Source organism: Sapajus apella, unplaced genomic scaffold (genome assembly GCF_009761245.1).
Source record: "Sapajus apella isolate SASKATOON/1434 unplaced genomic scaffold, GSC_monkey_1.0 scaffold34, whole genome shotgun sequence".
In the NCBI taxonomy this organism is placed as follows: Eukaryota; Metazoa; Chordata; class Mammalia; order Primates; family Cebidae; genus Sapajus; species Sapajus apella.
Window position 1 is genome coordinate 23,704,569 of NW_022436974.1, and position 22,637 is coordinate 23,727,205.

The following is a 22,637-nucleotide window of genomic DNA, read 5'->3' on the forward strand; positions in this document are numbered from 1 at the left end:
TCACTCATGTTACCCAGGCTGGAGTGCAATGGCGTGATCTCGGCTCACCGCAACCTCCGCCTCCTGGGTTCAGGCAATTCTCCTGCCCCAGCCTCCTGAGTAGCTGGGATTACAGGCACGCGCCACCATGCCCAGCTAATGTTTTGTATTTTCAGTAGAGACGGGGTTTCACCATGTTGACCAGGATGGTCTCGATCTCTTGACCTCGTGATCCACCCGCCTCGGCCTCCCAAAGTGCTGGAATTACAGGCTTGAGCCACGGCGCCCGGCCTTGGAATACAAAAATTAACTGGGTGTGGTGCCACATGATCTCAGCAACTTGGGAGGCTAAGGCAGGAGAATCACCTGATCCTGTGGAGGCTGAGACTGCAGTGAGCTGAGATTGTGCCACTGATCTCCAGCCTGGGTGACAGAGTGAGACCCTGTCTCAAAAAAAAAAAAAAAAAAAAGTTTTGAATGGTTACACCACAATAGTTAACTGATACTGATACAGAAATCCATGTCAGGTATGGGTTCTGTGTTAACAACAGCCAAAAACATGGCATTGGCTTTAATGTCTTACTGGATAATTCTTTGTTGGGCTGCCCTGTGCACCGTAGTATGTTTAACAGCATCCCTGGCCTCTATCCAGATGGCAGTAGCTCACTTTCTCTCCCCATATTGTAACAACCAAAAATGTCCCCTGGGGGGAAGCTCCCCAGTTGAGAATTACTGTCCTTGAGAAACACTGGTGTTTGTGTATGAGAAGACATATAGAAGGTAGTTTATTATAGCAAAGAACTAGGAAAAATCTAAATGTTCATTCATAGGGAAATAGCCCTAAACAAAGTTATTATTATTTTGGAATATCATGCAGTAATTTGAAATAATGAGAGAAATCTCTTTACTACCATAGGTAGATATCCAAGATGTATTGTTGAACAACTACCACCAAAAAAAGCAAACTGTTTCCTCATCCTGTATCTTCTATGTCATAAATGACCCGTGACTGCGTCCTGCCCTTCCTCCAATATATATCTCCAAACGCTTATCTGCATTCCACAACTAGCCCAACTATTTGTGTAACCACTTGCCCCTTGAAGGACATCCAGATAGTTGTTTCCGGCTTTTGGCTATGAGGAATAAGCCTGCTGAGTAAGGTATGATACTTTTTATGTTAACACAAGTATACAAATATTCAATAATATATATAATAATATATAATTCCTGGAGGTTCTTATCTATATGTATAATAAATGCACATAAAAAGAGTTTGGGCCTGGGTGTGATGGCTAGTGCCTGTAGTCCTAGCACTTTGGGAGGCCAAGATAGGTGGATCACGAATCCAAGAGTTGGAGACTAGCCTGAGCAACACAGCATAACTTCCGTCTCTACAAAAAATACAAAAATTGGCTGGGTGTGGTGGCATGTACCTGTGGTCCCAGCTACTGGGGATGCTGAGGTGGGAGGATCCTGTGAGCTCAGGAGACAGAGGTTGCAGTGAGCCATGATGCACCACTGCACTCCAGCCTGGGTGATAGAGTAAAGCCCTGTCTCAAAACGAAACAAAACAAACAAAAAAACCACAACAGTTTGGGGCTGGGCATGGTGGCTCATGCCTGTAATCCCAGCACTTTGGGAGGCTGAGACTGGGGGATCATTTGAGGTCAGGAGTTCAAGATCAGCCTGAAACCCTGTCTCTACTAAAAATACAAAAATTAGCCAGGTGTGGTGGTGGGTACCTGTAACCCTAGCTACTCAGGGGGCTGAAGCAGGAGAATCACTTGAACCTGTGAGACAGAGGTTGTGGTGAGCAGAGATCCCACCACTGTGGTCTAGCCTGGGTGACAGAACAAGACTCCATCTAAAAAAAAAACAATTTGGAAGGATGTAACACAAACATCAGAGACAAGGATTACCCTGGTGGGAAGAGTAGGCAGGGAAGGAGAGGAGATAGGCACAAAGGCATGGAAGATGGCAGTCAAAAGGCACTTTAGTGTTTGAAATTTTTACATAGCGAACATAGCATGCATTGTATAATTAAACATGAATTATTTTTTTTAAAGAATCATCAGGCACAGAACTATCAGAAGATGGCTTTGAAAAACAAGTTACTATTTATTGACATTTGAAGCAGAGATGACAATCGTGCATGTTGAAGAAGAGGTATAACTGGGCTGAGCGATCCAGCTAGTCAACTGCCAAGAGTCAGAGACAGTATGAATTTGGTGAAATTACCACATCCAGAGGCTAAGTCTCAAATCTGGCAGTTTTAGGTACTAAAGTTTCTCAACATTCTTAAAGGGAATAAAATTCTCTGTGACAGAAGAATACTAGTTAAAATCACATAACACCATGTAGAAGGTGGAAGGTCAATTTATTAATTTATAGGAATATTTGTCTTCCCTCTCCAGAGCACCCATTTTAATGAGCACGGAAGCAAAGCAAAAGGAGTGTTATCAGACTACGATAAGCTCTGATAAAATGTCATTGTCCAGAGTTGAAAATACCTCTCTAATGACAAGGTTGCTTGTTTTCCCCAAATTCAATCTCTATCCCCGGACATAATAATTTCAAAGTTTGCATCTCCGAACTCCACTTTTCATTTCTGGTTTGTATTCCATTGATATGCTAATGTTACTAAGCTAGCTAGCTAGCTTGCTGTTTTCTTTTCTTTTCTTTCTTCTTCTTTTTTTTTTTTTTTTTGAGACAGATTCTTGCTCTGTCACCCAGGGTGGAATGCAGTGGCACGATCTTAGCTCACTGCAACCTCCGCCTCCCCAGTTCAAGTGATTCTCATTCCTCAGCTTCCTGAGTAGCTGGGATTACAGGCATGAGCCACCATGCCCAGCTAATTTTTGTATTTTAAATACAGGCTGGGTTTCGCCATGTTGGCCAGGCTGGTCTTGAACTCCTGGCCTCAAGTGATCAGCCCACCTCAGTCTCCCAAAGTGCTTGGATTACAGGCGTGATCCATTGCGCCTGGCCTGTTTTCAAATTAGTTGTTATCCTTACAGACCTAGAAGAATGACATTAGATTGTTCTCAGATGTTGTGGGGCACACCTAGGGATTTGTACCAAAATCTTTGATTTATTTGCAACGGACAAATTTCTGTATAAAAGTTACAATTTATGTTTTCCTGAATTTGTCCCAAAAGGAGTTTTGAGCAATAAAACTGATCAAATTATATGCAAAAATGATCAAATGATATTGGAAGCCTGTTAGAAATATAGAGGGAAATAATAATAATAATATTTCCCAACCACTTCATGTATGCCAGATACTATGCTACAAACCTGAATTATTATTCCTCATACTAGTCTCATGAGATAATATTATTTTTCATTTGAGAGAGGAGAAAATTGAGGCCCAAAATAAGTATCTAGTCTAAGGGCACAGTCTTTTTTTAAAAATCAAAACAAGATCTCACTCTTTTACCCAGGCTGGAGGGCACTGGCGTGATCTTGGCTCACTGCAACCTCCACCTCCCAGGTTCAAGTGACTCTATTCCTTCAGCCTCTCAAGTAGCTAGAATTACAGGTTCCTGCCACCATACCAGGCTAATTTTTGTATTTTTAGTAGAGACAGGGTTTCACTATGTTGGCCAGGCTGGTCTTGAACTCCTGACCTCAGGTGATCCTCCCACCTTGGCCTCCCAAACTGCTGGGATTACAGGTGTGAGCCACTGTGTCTGGCCCTTGTATTATTTCTTTCTGTGCAACTTTTTAGAGTAAACTCCTAGTTCATTCATTTGTTCTGAAAATACTGTTTACTTTGTACCAGGTCCTATGCTAAGATCTGGATATATGTTATGACAGATAATCTTACTATGTTCATGATTTAGAAAGATACCCCAAACTCCTGACAGGATAATGGAATGAAGTAAAAATGCTACAATTTTTTCAGGTAATTTATACTAAAATAAGTCTTCCAAAATAGCCCTTAGACATAAAATACGGAATACTCAGGTATGCATTATTTCTTTTCTTTTTTTTTTTTTTTTTTTTGAGACGGAGTCTCGCTCTGTTGCTCAGACTAGAGTGCAGTGGTACAATCTCGGCTCACTGCAACCTCTGCCTCTTGTGTTCAAGCGATTTGCCTGCCTCACCCTCTTGAATAGGTGGGACTGTAGGTTCCCACCATCAGGGCCGGCTAATTTTTGTATTTTCAGTAGAGACAGGGTTTCACCATGTTGGCCAGGTTGGTCTCAAACTCTTGACCTCAAGTGATCCACCCACCTTTGCCTCCCAAAGTGCTGGTATTACAGGCGTGAGCCACTGTGTCTGGCCCTTGTATTATTTCTTTCTGTGCAACTTTTTAGAGTAAACTCCTAGTTCATTCATTTGTTCTAAAAATACTGTTTACTTTGTACCAGGTCCTATGCTAAGATCTGGATATATGTTATGATAAATAAAACAAATGTGGTCTATAGACTCAAAGCTTATCATCTGGTAAAGGAAAACACGCATTGTGTCAGAAAACAACATAATTTAAAATTCTATGAAAGAAATGAACAGTATGTGGTGATAAAGACAACTTATATGTGGAAAATAAGATGTTTTTCAATATCTAATTATGCATAAAACATGAATGCAGCTCTCTCTCAAACTGTTCATTGAACTAAATTTTCCCAGAACCCAAATTAAGGAAGATTTGCTTGAAATCTGATTAACAGTTTTAGGTCTAATGTGTTAATAAATCACACAGCTTTTTTTTTTTTTTTTTTTTTTTTTAAACGCTATTAGGGAAGCCAGTAAATACATGATAAATGATCATGACATCAATGGGGCTCCATCTGCAAATCAAAATTTGGGGTGCTAAATCAATAAATACACAGACACTTGGTCACTGGCTACCCTAGGAGCCTGTGGCTAGGTTACTGGACACTTAACGTTCTGTAATCCTACACTACAAAATCAGTTATTTTGATGTACCCTGTATTGGTGACTTCTGAGTGCCTTCAAAGTACAAGTGATGAAAGAAATCTCCCAATATACACCTTTGTCAAATCAGTACTTGTAGTATCTTAGAAGTTTAAAAAAGATATATCAAAATAACTTGTAATGATGCCTGACTTTGCCAACTGTCCCGAGACAGCCCTATTGGTAACAACTCTGTTCCAAAGTTATGATTTATAGCCATAGAAAATAATAGGGAAATATGTGGCTTAGTGCAGCATTTCACAAAATATTTTCGCTTCTGCTACACACTCCTAGATGAGAGGATCTCGTAAGTTTGAAAAACTGTGCTCCAAATCCTCCCCTAGGAGTTTCACAATACATAGCTCTGTGAAATCTTAAAATTAGAAAACCTGTTTAATCCAGTGTTTGCCAAATTTATTACGCAGCAACATCACTTTGTAACTTAAAAACTGAATAAATTGTGGTGAAATATATGTAACATAAAATATGCCATTTTAGCCATTTTCAGGTGCATAAGTCATTAGTGTTACATTCACAATGCTGTTTCACCAGCAGCACTACTTCCAAAGGTTTTCATAAGAGAAACTTTGTATCCATTAAACAATAAGTCCCCATTCCTTCCTCCTCCCCACAGTCCCTGGTAACTCTATTCTACTTTCTGTCTCCATGAATTTGCCTGTTCTAGATATTTCATATATGGAGAGTCATACAGTATTTGTCTTTTTGTGTCTGGCTTATTTTGCTTAGCATAATGTTTTTGAGGTTCCTTCATGTTGTAGTGTGTATCATAACTTCATTCCTTTTTATGGCTGAATATCTTCAATTGTGTGTGGTTTTGTAACTTTGAGGAGCACACTGTAGAAATCCTGATAATGAAATCTGTATGAGCTTTAGTGCCAGTTGGAACCATGGTTCTAGCACAGTCTAGTTATGTAAGCTTAGATAAGTCATTTCACTTTTCTGGGCCTCACTTTACTTAAAATGGAAAGAATATATTCATCAATGGGTTGTCGTAAGGATTAATTAAAATAACTCTCATAAATTTCCTAGCAAAATGCGTGTACTGTAACAACTGACAAGTGAATATTCTTCTCTCTCTTATATTGGCAGAAAACAAAAAAAGTGAAGATCATACTGCATTATAAATTTCTGTAACTAGTAGTAATCAATAATTGTCAATTTTGTTCTACCCATGCAAATAGAGTCTAGCACTGTCCAATACTGTAGCCACTAGCTACAGCACAATTTGACAACTGACCACTTACAATATGGCTACTGTGAATGAGGAACTGAATCTAATTTCAGTTAATTTAAGTGTAAATAGTCACATGGAGCTAGTGGCTATCGAATTGGACAGTGCAGGTCTAAAGCAGTGATTCTTTACCTTGGTTTCATAATGGGATCATCTAGGAAGCTTTAAAATATACCGCCACCTAGGCCCCTTGCCAGAGAAATTAGATTTTAATCTGTGGGCCCAGAATGAGCATGTTTAAAGAGCTCCCCAGGTGATTTTAATACAGAGAGAACCACTGCTCTAGTGATCCCTTTATACCCTCCCTCTACCCCATTAATTAATGCCCTCATTTCAAGAAAAGAAGAGCAGTGTTTTTGATCTCTTGATATTTTACAGATTCCTTCTAATAACTTTCCTTACATCTATGACTGGATCTATAACTTCAAATATTATTTGTGTCTCTTCTCAAATTTTTTGTCACTGATGAAATAGGGAATGGCTAATATATACAGTACTATCTATGGAATCATAAATATGTATTAAAAGTGCACAGAATATCAACTTCAGGCTAATCAGGAGAAGGAAGAGGACATAGGTATTGAAAGATCCAACTGTAGTTAATGTTCTATTGATATAAAAATTCTTTTAAGTTTTTACTGTTTTTAATTGTGGAAATACAGAGCTAACCCATGGCATAACTCTTTTTTTGGAGGGAAAATTCTGTTAATATACAGGGGATGTTTCTGCTTTAGCTAAAATCTAAAACTTCAATAAATAAGCAGCTATTCACCAATCCCTCAAATATGCCTGTACCTGTCATTCTCTTTGTTTCTATTTTGAGACAGAGTCTTGCTGTGTCGCCCAGGCTGGAGTGCAGTGGTGCAATCTCGGCTCACTGCAACCTCTGCCTCCTGGGTTCAAGCTATTTTCCTGCCTCAGCCTCCCAAGTAGCTGGGATTACAGGTGTGCACCACCATGCCTGGCTAATTTTTGTATTTTTAGTAGAGATGGGGTTTCACCATGTTGGCCAAGCTGGTCTTGAACTCCTGACCTCAGGCAATCCACCTGCTTTGGCCTCCCAAAGTGTTGGGATTACAGGCATGAGCCACCATGCCTGGCCTTTTCTTTCTTTTGAGACAGACAGGGTCTCTATCACCTAGGCTGTAGTGCAGTGGCACTATCACAGCTTACCACAGCCTCAATCTCCTGGACTCAGGTGATCCTCCCACCTTAGCCTCCCAAGTATCTGGGACTGCAGGTGTGCACCACCACACTCAGATAATTTTTGCATTTTTTGTAGAGCTGGGATTTCTCTATGTTGCCCAGGCTAGTCTCGAACTTCTGGGCTCAAGCAATCCGCCCACCTCAGCCTCTCAAAGTTCTGGGATGACAGGTGTGAGCCAGCGCGCACAGTCCCCTTCATTCTCCTATACCACTTATTTCCATTTATGTCTACTTAAAAAGTGGTACTAGACCTAAAGAAGGGTAAATTGATTGGGAAGGCTTTCATTTTTACCCTAGAAGGTCAAGTACACATTTAAGAGGAGTCCTTATCTTGAAGTTTACTTCTAGTCATGGTTTCACTTTTAATGGGCAGAAGATAACTATTACACAAATTTCCTTTGTTGTTATTTCTGCCTCCACAGTGTTTTATAATTTAGAATGTAGTCCCAATAAAGATATTCTGTTGTAATAATTTAAAATGACACATTTCATCATTAAATTCTTGTGTTTTGGATTTCTTCCTTCCATTTAGGACTAGATTTCCCACTGCATCTGAGATCTGTCAAAGTAAACAAATGGTTTAAAAGGAATCAACAGATTTCTCAAGAGTTATATTTTAAAAAGCATCTTTAATTTGAAGCAAGTTTTCATTTAAACACATTTTTCTTGATAGGTCATTTAAAAGTTCATGTATAACTTAAAATGAATTATTAAGGAAATAAGAAATTTCATAACAAAATGATTAAGGAAATAAGATATGACTTTAAGTAATTTATAGGACTAAAATGGAACTACAAAATTTCTACTCTCTGCTCTTATGCTGACCAGTCATGTGCTTTGTGCTTTAAATCGAAAGGAACTTTGTAAAGCCAGGATCATTTTTCAGTAAGAGTATCAGAAACGATCTATACCACCTTGGCATGAAGAAAGAGGCAGTTAAATGTTATCTTTCCTTTCTATGATTAAAACAATCCCTTTGTAGGATATCTGAACCCTTGGCAATATCTCACAACATCTCAGTTTCAGCACACAGGTGGCTTCCTTCTCGGGGTGTTCAATAAAAGCACTGCATGAAGACTCTATGTGTCGGCCCTATTGGTTAAAAATGGGCTGCAAAGTGGTTAGAATAATGGGGATACCAGCATTTACATCACAGCAGGGTGGGGGGTTTCAAATGTATTTTAGTAAATCACTTAGAGCTTCATGTCATAGAGGCTCTAGAAGTGCCAAGTGTTTGGTGGGAATGACAAACCTGCATACACCAAAAGGGTGATGAGCGCAGCCAGCAGGTGGATACGAAGCTTGGCGCGGACCTCCTGGAAGTGCAGCAGAGCGCTGTGGAAGAGAAAGGAGCAGACGGCCTCTGTGATGACCGCTTTGGACAAGTCGACTTGGATGGGATTCTTGCAAGCGAAGCTCCTCTCGCTGACGTGATACTGGGTCAGACCCAAGCTCCAGAGGGCGCCTGTGCAGTACCTGCTGCACAGGGCACTAACCAGCTGAGCCAACAGCCTCACCGCACCCGTCTCGGGGGACAAGCCCCCCAGCATCATCTGCATCATCACGCCGCACGGGTTACTGAACGTGCCCACCAGAGTTAGGCCATGCACCAGCGAGAAGAAGTAGACGAGCGTCAGCGTCCAGGTTGGGTGCGCAGGATGCTGCTCGCTCAGCAGTTGCAGCTCGTGGGTGCAGCAGCAGAGCTGGAAGGTAGCTAGAAACTCCAGCACGAAGGCGTGGGCCACTGGCCTGTGCAGCTGCTGCTGGGCGACCACGCGGGCCAGCCCCACGAGCAGCACGACCGACAGCATCAGTCCCAGCGAGGTGCAGGTGTCCTGAAGCTCGGGCCGGAGCCCCAGCAGCGCCGACATGGCTCCGTCGCCTCCTGAGCGGGTTGCGGGCACCAGCTCTGGGCAGGAGGCGGTCTCCCGGCCAGAGTCCTAAGTCCGCAGCCCCTCCCCTCCTCACGCCCCCCGGGGCGTGCCGATTCAGGACGAGTAGGAGTTCCCGGGGCTGCACGCCTCCACTGCTCGGCGCTGAGGTGTTGGAACCAGAGCCGGAGCCTGGGAGGCGGGGAGGCAGGGCGGCGAGGGGAGCTCGTGGAAAAGAAAATCCACTTGTGGAAAAGAAAAACAATCTGAGGCCCAGAGAATAAGGGAATTAGGAGCATAAGTAGGAGGAAGACAGAGCTAGGAAGAAGTCTCTAGGTCTCCTGCTGCTGCTGATTCTGTGCTGAGCCTGTTTTCACTGCCTGGAATGGTGCATTCACATTGATAGGCTCTGTCTGGCATCTTAATCCAGGGCGCCGGCCGAGGGGCCAAAGGTCAGCCGAGCCCGCCGCTCACTCACCCTCAGCGTCTCCCTCAGTGCCTGGAGACAGGCGTGGTGGGGGGAGGGCAGGGAGCGGCGTAGGGGACGCGGCGCTCTCGGCGCCCACTGCGCACGCGTGCGGCGGCCTGTGCGCAGCTGCGGGCGGCAACTCCTGGCCCCTGACCCCGAGAGGAGCTTTCCCGGGTCCAGACTGTAAAACTGTGGAGCTGGAAAGACGTCTAAAGGTCGTCTCAGACAGGCACCCCATTTCTATCAATGGGGCGACTGAAATTGAGAAGGGAGAGGCAGCCCGGGGTGGGGGGATGGGTAGGTTAATGGGCGTAGACTCGTGAGGCAGGGCCTCCTGGAGCTTGCTTTTCTTCACCTGCCAAAAAACGTTTCTGAAAATGGTGGTAATATATGCCGGATAAAATAGGCCACTTAAACCAGTTTAAGTATATATTTCAGTGGCGTCGATTATCTTCACAGTGTTCACAATTACCTCTTTTTTCCAGAACTTGAGCGGCGATTCTTCGAAGTACAGCCTAGTTTTAGCATGTGACGCTCTTTATAACCCTTGGCATGAACTATTTACTTAAAATAATACGAAACAGTTGTGTCTCACTGTTATATGCACTCTTCCTACGTGAAGAGGAAACAATAGGTAACTGAAGAGGTCTGTTTCCCAGAACCGGGGGTCGGGGCGCACCTCCTCCATCTGCTTTGAAAGCAGTAAAACGGCCGTGCGGGGTGACCCTCGCCTATGCTCCCCAGCACTCGGAGAATGAGGTGGGAAAACTGCTTGAGCCCAGGAGTTCCAGGCTGCAGTGAGCTGAGATCGCGCCACTGCACCCCTGCCTGGGACACGGAGCGTGACGTTGTTGTTTTTAAATAAATAAATAAAATCCGGTCGCGGTGGCTCACGCCTGTAATCCCAGCACTTTGGGAGGCCGAGGTGGGCAGATCACCTGAGGTCGGGAGACAAGCCTGGCCAGCATGGAGCAACCCCATCTCTACTAAAAAGGTAAAATTAGCCGGGCGTGGTGGTGCATGCCTGTAAATCCCAGCTACTCTGGAGGCTGAGGCAGGTGAATCGCTTGAACTTGGGAGGCGGAGGTTGCAGTGAACTGAGATCGCACCACTGCACTCCAGCCTGAGCAACAAGAGCGAAACTCCTTCAAAGAAACAACAACAACAACAACAACAAAAACACCCCATGAAAACCACTTAGTACGGAGCCCCAGGATGAACAAAATGTTTGATAAGCGGTAGCTTACAGTGGAAACAGCAGCAGGTTTCAGCAGCTTAAAATGTCCCTTTTATTATAATTTCCAAGATTTCTGTGGTGCCAGCCAATAGATATTTTCTGAATTAAAAAAATGAATTCTTTCACAAGACACAAACGAGCAGAAAATCAAGGCCTTTTCTCTCCTATGTTGATTGCCTAGCCAGAAATAATTTAGAGTAATTTAGAATTATTTTTAAATCATTGCTGTTTAAAGAGGTTGCCTTTAAATCAATTCTATGAATGTGACCCTTTCAGTGCTCCCGTATACTAGAAGTCACTTGAGGATTAATGTGAATGTATTTTATTTACTGCTCTGGTGATAATTCACTTTTACCCAGGAGAGTCATGAGGAAAACCAGTTTTTTGGACTTTGGTAAGAAATTTTAGTATCATTGTAATACACATTGTCATTAAAAAGACTTTAGACGTTGTTTTAATTAAAGAGCAAGGGCAAAATAAATGCAATTAATTACTAGTGATTGAATTTTTTTATTGCATTTTAGGATTTGGGGTACATGTGAAGAACATGCAAGATTGTTGCATAGGTACACACATGGCAGTGTGATTTGCTGCCTTCCTCCCCATCACCTATATCTGGCATTTCTCCCCATGCTATCTCACCCCAACTCCCCACCCACCACTGTCCCTCCCCTATTTCCCCCTGGCAGACCCCAGTGTGTGATGCTCCCCTCCCTGTGACCATGTATTCTCATTGTTCAACACCCGCCTATGAGTGAGAATATGCAGTGTTTAATTATCTGTTCTTGTGTCAGTTTGCTCAGAATGATGGTTTCCAGGTTCATCCATGTCCCTACAAAGGAAACAAACTCATCGTTTTTTATGGCTGCATAGTATTCCATGGTGTATATGTGACACATTTTCCCTGTCCAGTCTATTATCGATGAGCATTTGGGTTGGTTCCAGGTCTTTGCTATTGTAAACAGTGCCAAAATGAACATTCGTGTGCATGTGTCCTAATAGTAATACAATTTATAATCCTTTGGATATATACCCAGTAATGGGATTACTGGGTCAAATGGAATTTCTATTTCTAGGTCCTTGAGGAATCGCCACACTGTCTTCCACAATGGTTGAACTAATTGACACTCCTACCAACAGTGTAAAAGTGTTCCTATTTCTTCACATTCTCTCCAGCACCTGTCTCCAGATTTTTAAATGATTGCCCTTCTAACTGGCGTGAGATGGTATCTCAATGTAGTTTTGATTTGCATTTCTCTAATGACCAGTGATGAGCATTTTTTCATGTTTGTTGGCCTCATATATGTCTTCTTTTGTAAAGTGTCTGTTCATATCCTTTGCCCACTTTTGAATGCACTTGTTTGTTTTTTTCTTGAAAATCTGTTTTAGTTCTTTGTAGATTCTGGATATTAACCCTTTGTCAGATGGGTAGTTTGCAAAAATGTTCTCCCATTCTGTTGGTTGCTGATTTACTCTAGTAACTTTGTTGCCAGTGCTTTTTGTGTTTTGGTCATGAAGCCCTTGCCTAAGCCTATGTCCTGAATGGTTTTGCCTAGATTTTCTTCTAGGGTTTTTATGGTGTTAGGCCTTATGTTTAAGTCTTTAATCCATCTGGAGTTAATTTTAGTGTAAGATGTCAGGAAGGGGTCCAGTTTCTGCTTTCTGCACATGGCTAGCCAGTTTTCCCAACACCACTTATTAAACGGAATCCTTTCCTCATTGCTTGTTTTTGTAAGGTTTGTCAAAGATCAGATGGTTGTAGATGTGTGGTGTTGCCTCCGAGGCCTCTGTTCTGTTCCATTGGTCTATATCTCTGTTTTGGTACCAGTACCATGCTGTTTTGATTACTGTAGCCTTGTAGTATAGTTTGAAGTCCAGTAGTTTGATGCCTCCCGCTTTGTTCTTTTTGCTTAGAATTGACTTGGCTATGCGGGCTCTCTTTTGGTTCCATATGAAGTTTAATGTGGTTTTTTCCAGTTCTGTGAAGAAGCTCATTGGTAGCTTGATGGGGATAGCATTGAATCTGTAAATTACTTTCAGCAGTATGGCCATTTTCACAATATTGATTCTTCCTAACCATGAGCATGGAATGTTTCTCCATCTGTTTGTTTCCTCTCTTATTTCCTTGAGCAGTGGTTTGTAGTTCTCCTTGAAGAGGCCCTTTACAACCTTTGTGAGTTGTATCCTTAGGTATTTTATTCTCTTTGTAGTAATTGTGAATAGGGGTTCGCTCTTGATTTGGTGCTTTGTTAGTCTGTTATTGGCGTATAGGATTGCTTGTGATTTTTGCACATTGATTTTGTATCCTGAGACTTTGTTGAAGTTGCTTATCAGTTTCAGGAGATTTGGGGCTGAGACAATGGGGTCTTGTAAATATACAATCATGTTGTCTGCAAATAGAGACAACTTGACTTCCTCCTTTGCTATTTGAATACACTTTATTTCTTTTTCTTGCCTGATTGCTCTGGCTAGAACTTCCAATACTTTATTGAACAGGAGTGGTGAGAGAGGGCATCCTTGTCTAGTGCCAGATTACAAAGGGAATGCTTCCAGTTTTTGCCCTTTCAGTATGATATTGGCTGTTGGTTTGTCGTAAATAGTTTTTATTATTTTGAGATACATTCCATCAATACCTAGTTTATTGAGGGTTTTTAGCATAAAGTGCTGTTGAATTTTGTCAAAGGCCTTCTCTGCATCAATTGAAATAATCATGTGGTTTTTGTCTTTGGTTCTGTTTATGTGGTGAATTACGTTTACGGACTTGCGTATGTTGAACCAGCCTTGTATCCCTAGGATGAAGCCTACTTGATCATGGCGGATAAGCTTTTTGATGTGCTGTTGCAATCGGTTTGCCAGTATTTTATGGAAGATTTTTGCATCTGTGTTCATCATGGATATTGGCCTGAAGTTTTCTTTTCTTATTGAGTCTCTGCCGGGTTTTGGTATCACGATGATGTTGGTCTCATAAAATGATTTGGGAAGGATTCCCTCTTTTTGGATTATTTGGAATAGTTTCAGAAGGAACGGTACCAGCTCCTCTTTGTATGTCTGGTAGAATTCGGCTGTGAACCCATCTGGACCTGGGCCTTTTTTTGGTTGGTAGGCTCTTAATTGCTGCCTCAACTTCAGACCTTGTTATTGGTCTGTTCAGGGTTTTGACTTTTTCCTGGCTTAGACTTGGGAGGAGGCAAGTGTCCAGGAATTTATCAATTTCTTCCAGGTTTACTAGTTCATGTGCATAGAGTTGTTTGTAATAATCTCTGATGATGATTAATATTTCTGTGGAATCTGTGGTGATATCCCCTTTATCATTTTTTATTGCATCTATTTGATTATTCTCTCTTTTCTTTTTTATTTTCTGGCTAGTGGTCTGTCTATTTTGTTGATCTTTTCAAAAAACCAGCTCCTGGATTTATTGATTTTTTGAAGGGTTTTTTTGTGTCTCTATCTCCTTCAGTTCTGCTCTGATCTTAGTTATTTCTTGTCTTCTGCTAGATTTTGAGTTTCTTTGATCTTGCTTCTTTAGCTATTTTAATTTTGATGATAGGGTGTCAATTTTAGATCTTTCCTTGCTTCTCATGTGGGCATTTATTGCTGTATATTTTCCTCTAGACACTGCTTTAAATGTGTCCCAGAGATTCTGGTATGTTGTGTCCTCATTCTTGTTGGTTTTGAAGAACATCTTTATTTCTGCCTTCATTTCGTTGTTTATCCAGTCAACATTCAAGAGCTCGTTGTTCAGTTTCCATGGAGCTGTGCAGTTCTGAGTTAGTTTCTGCATTCTGAGTTCTAACTTGATTGCACTGTGGTCTGAGAGACTGTCATGATTTTCATTCTTTTGCATTTCCTGAGGAGTGATTTACTTCCAATTATGTGGTCAATTTTAGAGTAGGTGCGATGTGGTGCTGAGAAGAATGTATATTCTGTGGATTTGGGGTGGAGAGTTCTGTAAATGTCTATTAGGTTTGCTTGGTCCAGGTCTGAGTTCAAGTCCTGGATATACTTGGTAATTTTCTGTCCTATTGATCTGTCTAATATTGACAATGGGGTGTTAAAGTCTCCCACTATTATTGTGTGGGAGTCTGTCTCTTTGTAAGTCATTAAGAACTTGCTTTATGTATCTGGGTGCGCCTGTATTGGGTGCCTATATATTTAGGATCGTTAGCTCTTCTTGTTGCATTGATCCTTTTACCATTATGTAATGTCCTTCTTTGTCTCTTTTGATCTTTGTTGGTTTAAAGTCTATTTTATCAGAGACGAGAATTGCAACTCCTGCTTTTTTTTTCCCTCTCCATTTGCTTGGTAAATCTTCCTCCATCCCTTTATTTTGAGCCTTTGTGTATCCTTGTATGTGAGATGGGTTTCCTGTATACAGCACACTGATGGGTTTTGGCTTTTTATCCAATTTGCCAGTCTGTGTCTCTTGATTGGGGTGTTTAGCCCATTTACATTTAGGGTTAATATTGTTATGTGTGAATTTGATCCTGCCATTTTGATGCCAGCTGGCTGTTTTGCCCATTAGTTGATGCAGTTTCTTCATTGTGTCGATGCTGTTTACCATTTGGTATGTTTTTGGAGTGGCTGGTACTGGTTGTTCCTTTCTATGTTTAGTGCTTCTTTCAGGAGGTGTTGTAAAGCAGGCCTGGTGGTGATGAAATCTCTGAGTATTTGCTTGTTTGTAAAGGATTTTATTTCTCCTTTGCTTATGAAGCTTAATTTAGCTGGATATGAAATTCTGGGTTGAAAGTTCTTTTCTTTAAGGATGTTGAATATTGGCCCCCACTCTCTTCTGGCTTGTAGGGTTTCTGCTGAGAGATCTGCTGTGAGTCTGATAGGCTTCCCTCTGTGGGTAACCCGACCTTTTTCTCTGGCTGCCCTTAGCATTTTCTTCTTCATTTCAACCCTGGTGAATCTGATGATTATGTGCCTTGGGGTTGCTCTTCTTGAGGAATATCTTTGTGGTGTTCTCTGTATTTCCTGGACTTGAATATTGGCCTGCCTTGCCAGGTTGGGGAAGTTTTCCTGGATAATATCCTGAAGAGTATTTTCCAGCTTGGATTTATTCTCTCCGTCACATTCAGGTACACCTATCAAATATAGATTAGGTCTTTTCAAATAGTCCCATATTTCTTGGAGACTTTGTTCATTTCATTTTACCCTTTTTTCTCTAATATTGCCTTCTCATTTTATTTCATTGAGTTGATCTTCGACCTCTGATATCCTTTCTTCTGCTTGGTCAATTCAGCTGTTGAAACGTGTATATGCTTCACGAAGTTCTCGTGTTTTTCAGCTCCATCAATCCACTTACATTCCTCTCTAAGCTGTTTATTCTCATTAGCATTTCATGAAACCTTTTTTTCAAGGTTCTTAGTTTCTTTGCATTGGGTTAGAACATGTTCTTTTAGCTCAGAGAAGTTTCTTATTACCCACCTTCTGAAGCCTGTTTCTGTCAATTCATCAGATTCATTCTCCATCCAGCCTTGTTCTCTTGCTGGTGAGGAGTTGTGATCCCTTGGAGGAGGAGAGACATTCTGGTTTTGGATGTTTTCATCCTTTTTGCACTGGTTTCTTCCCATCTTTGTGGATTTATCTACCTGTCATCTTTGTAATTGTTGACTTTCAGATGGGGTCCCTGAGTGGACGTCCAGTTTGTTGATGATGAAGTTATTTCTTTCTGCTTCTTAGTGTTCCTTCTAACATTCAGGCCCCTCTGCTGTAGGACTGCTGAGGTCCACTCCAGGCACTCCTTGCTGGGGATCACCTGCAGCAGCTGCAGAACAGTAAGGGTTGCTGCCAGTTTCTTCTTCTGCTGTCTTTGTCCCGGAAGGATACCCGCCAGATGTCAGTCTGAGCTCTCCTTTATGAGGTAACTCTTTGGATATACAGGGGTCAGGGAGCTGCTTGAGGAGACAGTCTGTCTTTTATAGGAGCTCATATGCTGAGCTGTGAACTCTGTTGTTCATTCAGAGCTGCTGGGCAGGTACGTTTAAGTCTGCTGCAGCAGAACTCATAAACCCTCATTTTTTTTTTTTTCCCCAGGTGCTCTGTCCTGGGGAGTTAGGGCTTCATTTATAAGTTTCTGTTGTGCTGCTGCCTTTTTTCAGGGCTGCTCTGCCCAGCGAGGAGGGAGCCTAGTAACAGTCTGCCTGTGGATGCTTTGCTGAGCTGCTGTGGGCTCTGCCCAGCTGCTGTGTGAAATCCCCTGCAGTTCTGTGTATATGGGTATAGCTAGAACTGCCTCAGCAATGGTGGCCACCTCTGTAATAGTGGACTCTCTCTGTAATGGTGGGCTGCCTTGGTAATGGTGGGCTGCCTCAGCAATGGCGGGCTGCTTAAGCAATGGCGGAGTACCTCCATAGTGGTGGACTCCCTTAGTAATGGCAGATGCCCCTCCCCCACAGAGCTGGATCGTCCTGGGTTCAGCTGTGTTTTCTGTGAAACTCTCAATCTGGAGCATTTCAGATTGCTGTTTTTTTCATGGGGGTGGAACCAGCCAAGCCTGATCACCTGGCTCCCTGCCTCAGACCCCCCATTTTTTTTTAGTTGAATGGGTGACTCTGTCTCCCAGGGGTTCCAGTTGCCAGCTGAAAAGGTACCGGGGTCTGTGTGATTTCCTGTGTGGTGATCCACTGAGCTGGCTGAAACAGCTGCTCAGAGATTAGTGGTGCTTTTTTGCCCGGGAATCTCCTGGCCTGGGTCCCTGTTTCAGTCCTCTTTTTATCAGTTGTATGGGTGATCTGTCTTCCAGGAGCTCCAGTCGCCGGCTAAAAGGGCACCCGGATTTGTCTATTTTGTGCGGAGACCTGCTGTGCCAACCAAAACAGCCACACTGGTGACCCGTGGGGCTCCTCCTTCTGGGAAACTACTGGTCTGTGGGCAATAAAAATCCGTCTGGAAATGTGGCGTCCACTCACCCTCCATGCGATTTCGCTGTGAGCTGCAATCCTGAGCTGCCCCTAATCAGCCACCTTGGAATCCACCTGAATATTTTATATCAAATCAACCTTCCTATTTTCAGAAGCAAGAAATAACTAATTAAAATCTCTTAGGAGTGATGTCATGGACGAACACCTCTGTTAGCTCTGGTAAAACGATAGTAAAAACAGTCCTCGTTCTTGAATAGCATAGAGGGGGGAACAGAAGAGAAAACAAAATTAAAATATAGTGTTAAAGTACAATAGTGAAAGAAGACAGGCCCAGGCACAGGGAAGGGCCTCCACTCAGGCTTAAGGAAAGTCTCCTTGGAGGAAGTGTCATCCTAGCTGAAATCTGAAGAATAAATAGGAGTTAAAGGGTGAAGGGAAGAGGGAGAAAGAAGAGAAGCAGAGGCACTGCATTTTGCAAACATGTAGTCCCCATGCTCTAGGCTAGAGTATGAAGTATGAAGGGGGAAGTAGCAAGAGATCAAGGTTAAAAGAAATGCCAGAAAAAGACTTAGTACGTGGCCCAGCTCATAGTAGTACTTAATAAGGTTTAATATATAAAAATGGAGGTAAAGTAGATGATAGTTCAGTAATCATGGATTTTGCACTGAAGCTTCAGATAAGATAAAGGCAAATGAAGAAGAAAACTCGACAAAATTCAGAATTACATTCCAGTAACTTCTGTGAGGAGATAAAGCATTTAAGAGCTTCTGCGCTGGGTGCAGTGGCTCATGCCTGTAATCCCAGCAGTTTGGGAGGCCAAGGTGGGTGGATCACCTGAGGTCAGGAGTTCGAGACCAGCCTGGCCAACATGGTGAAACCTTGTCTCTACTAAAAATACAAAAATTAGCCAGGCGTGGTGGCAGTTGCCTGTAATCCCAACTGAGGCAGGAGAATCACTTGAACCCAGGAGGGAGAGGTTGCGGTGAGCAGAGATCGTTCTGCCAAACTCCAGCCTGGGCGACATGGGCAGACTCTGTCTCAAAAAATAAAAAAAGAAAAAGAGCTTCTGAAGGTATGTCCTTTGGTTTGATGTTTATGTGGGCAGAAACATGGGAAGAATTTAAGTAATCACATTTAAAAAATATTTTATTTTGAAATAATCTCAAGCTTTCAGAAAAGTTGCAAATATAGTACAAAAAACTAGTTTTTCCTGAACCATTTGAAAATTGTTGATATGCCCAATTACTCAAAATATTTTAGTGTGTATTTTCTCAAACAACTATGTCCTACATAACGATAATAGGACTATCAAAATCAGGAAATTAACATTGTTACTACAATCTACTCCTCAGATCCCATTCAAGTTTTGCCAATTCTCCCAACGTTGTACTTGTTAGTGAAAGGATCCAATTCAGAATTACATGTTGCATTTAGTGTTATGTCTCATGAGTTTCCTTCAATCTGGAAAAGTTCCTCAGCTCTTCCTTGACTTTCGTGACCTGGACAATTTTGAGAATCACAGATCAGTTATTTTGTAAAATCTTCCTGAATTTGGGTTTCTTTGATGTTTCCTAATACTAGTTTCAGGTTATGTGTCTTTTTTTTTGAGACAGGGTCTCACTGTGTTGCCCAGGCTGGAGTGCAGTGACATGATCACAGCTCAATGCAGCCTCACAGGTTATGCATCTTTAGCAGGAATATCATCAGGAAGTGATGCCATATTTTTCTTATTGTGTTTTGTCAGATGTGAACTCCAAAAATCTGAGACAGGTCTCAGTTAATTTAGAAAGTTTATTTTGCCATGTCTGAGGATGTGTGCCTATGACAGCCTCAGGAGATCCTGATAACATTTACCCAAGGCGGTCAGAGCACAGTTTGGTTTTATACATTTTATGGAGACACAAAGACATCAATCAACCTATGTAAGAAGACCATTGGATCCATCTGGAAAAGCGGGACATCTTGAAGCAGGACGTGGGCTTCCAGCTCATAGGTAGGTAAGAGAAAAATGGTTGCATTTTTAAGTTTCTGATTAGCCTCCTCAAAAGAGGCAATCAGATATGTTTTTATTTCAGTGAGCAGAGGGGTAACTTTGAATAGAATGGGAGGCAGATTTGCCCTAAGCTGTTCCTAGCTTGACTTTTCTCTTTAACTTAGTGATGTTGGGAGCCCAAGATATTTTCCTTTCACATTTCCTCACTTTTCTTTTAAAAAATCTTTTGGAGAAAGCATTTTAGAAGAAAATGAGTCTGCGGTCTCAGGTTTTGTCTAATCTGTCATGGCTACGATGGTTTATTCCTAGTTGGGTAAGTCCTGAGTTGTTAGGAAAGTTCATTTTTAGAAGGTGGTGAAGTCTCATGTCCTATGAAGAAAAAATAAGGGGAGGAAGGGAGAAAAATAACAAACAAAAGAATAATCCTGGAAAATAGTTACAGGCTGGATTACTCTGAAGTCCATATATCAGTAGGCAGGTATGAAAATGGCTTATGTATGTAAATAGTTTGCTGTTATCTTCTTCTGAAGTTTAAGTTGTCTGGCTTCAGTTTGCAGGGATTTAAGAAAGCACAGTTTAGTCCAGACACGGTGGCTCACACCTATAATCTCAGCATTTTGGGAGACCGAGGTGGGTGAATCACTTGAGGTCAGGAGTTCAAGACCAACCTGACCAACATGGTGAAACAGTATCTCTACTAAAATACAAAAATTAGCTGGGTGTGGTGGTGGGTGCCTGTAATTCCAACTACTCAGGAAGCAGAGGCAGGAAAATTTCTTGAATTCAGGAGGCAGAGGTTGCAGTGAGCTGAGATCATGTCACTGCACTCCAGGCTGGGTGACAGAGCAAGACTCTGTCTCACAAATAACAAAAAAGAAAGCACAGTTTAGTTTTCAGTAACTTCAAACTAGAAAAAATGGGGGGAAAAAAGGAAAAAAAAATGAAAACCTTATTTTGAAGACATGTAGCTGAAAAAAATTAGAATTCTGGCTGGGTGTGGTGGCTGATGCCTGTAATCCCAGCAGTTTGGGAGGCCAAGTGGGTGGATCACCTGAGGACAGGAGTTTGAGACCAGACTGGCCAATATGGTGAAACACCATTTCTACTAAAAATACAAAAATTAGCCAGGCATGGTGGCAGGTGCCTGTAGTCCTAGCTACTTGGGAGACTGAGACAGGAGAAGGATTGAACCCGGGAGGCAGAGGTTGCAGTGAGCCGAGGTCATGCTATTGCACTCCAGCCTGGTGGACAAGAGTGAGACTAGTCTTAAAAAAAAAATTGGAATTTTGTCAAAATGTTAGAAAAATAATACAAATTGAAAAACATTAGGCAAGACTAGAATCTAACAACAGGTGTACTACAGTTTTCAAAACATAATTTTTCTTTCTCCTGTTTCCCATTTTTACTAAAGACAAGTCATAGTAGGACTGATTTGTTTTATTATACTTGGCCTAATTATTTGTATACAGTGCAGCAAGAATAATTATTTTTCAAATACACTTTTAAATTGGATTTGATGGAACTTTGTTCTATAGAAGGAATAAGACCATTTTTAATTTTTTATAATTTTTTTTTGAGATGGAGTCTCACTCTGTCCCCCAAGCTGGAGTGTAGTGGCACAATCTTGGCTCACAACAATTTCTGCCTCCCAGGTTCAAGTGATTCTCCTGCCTCAGCCTCCATAGTAGCTGGGACTATAGATGTGCACCACCAAACTGGCTAATTTTTGTATTTTTAGTAGAGACAGGGTTTCACCATGTTGGCCAGGCTGGTCTTGAACTCCTGACCTCAAACGATCCACCCACCTCAACCTCCCAAAGTACTGGGATTACAGGGGTGAGTCACCACATCCAGCTAAGACCTTTATGTAAAGCCAAGCCCAGTCGTGGATTTCTGCCATATAATACCTATGAATTGGATGATCTTCTCCTCTTGAGGTTCCAAGATAAACTTGATGCTCCTGGTCCTGTCAGAAAGTGACATTCTTTACTTACCATAGGTCAGGAACCCTGTATTGGGAAGGGATGAGGACAGTTTCCCCAAGAGGCTTTACTGGCTCCATAAGTCAAGTTTGATTCCTTAAAGGAAAGCACACCATTCCAGTCAGAGCCTTGATAACATAGCCAGTTTCTCCAATTGTGTCCTGTTGCAAAATGAAAACAGATTCTTATTATACTTATGCAAATTACTGTATTGTCATAGGTTAATCATACTGACAAGTAGTTTCCAAATTTTGGAGGGATAGTGAAAAAATATGTTCCAAATTTTGGTCATAGGAGTTTGCCAATTTATTTATTTATTTATTTATTTTTGAGACGGAGACTCACTCTGTTACCCAGGCTGGAGTGCAGCGGTACAATCTTCGCTTACTGCAACCGTCACCTCCCAGGTTCAAGCGATTCTCCTGCCTCAGCCTCCTGGGTAGCTGGGATTACAGGTATGCACCACCATGCCCAGCTAATTTTTAAATATTTTTAGTAGAGACGGGGTTTCACCATGTTGGTCAAGCAGGTCTCAAACTCCTGACCTCGTGATCTGCCTGCCTGGCCCTCCCAAAGTGCTGGGATTACAGGCGTGAGCCACCATGCCCAGCCTACTAAGTTGTTAAAAGCTGTCAATAGTTCAAAAGAAAAGTTTCCTTGACTCTGAAAAAAACAACAAAGGATCAGCAACATTTAAAGAGAAATTCAAAAATATTTATTTAGTCTTCTATCAGTTCACTTTATACAGTTAACTCCTATTCTCCTTGATATCCATGAACATTTTGGCTCTCCATGAGAGACTGTTCATGAGAGTCCTGAAAGTTTCTTTTTTCCTCTATTCTAATGTCACAATTTCCAA

General features: G+C 41.9%; 1 protein-coding gene across 2 annotated transcripts in view; it reads right to left on the reverse strand.

The window, feature by feature from the left end:
- The window catches only part of AQP11 (aquaporin 11), a 35,286-nt gene extending 25,832 nt beyond the window's left edge, over positions 1-9,454 (reverse strand). Inside the window, exon 1 of one of the 2 annotated variants that reach the window (XM_032295923.1) lies at positions 8,613-9,454. In XM_032295923.1, coding sequence (XP_032151814.1) covers positions 8,613-9,231 — 619 coding nt within the window. In that variant the 5' untranslated portion in view covers positions 9,232-9,454. The remainder of the gene's footprint in view (positions 1-8,612) is intronic. The other variant, XM_032295922.1, reaches the window with a different exon arrangement.
- Positions 9,455-22,637: the final 13,183 nt, after the last annotated feature.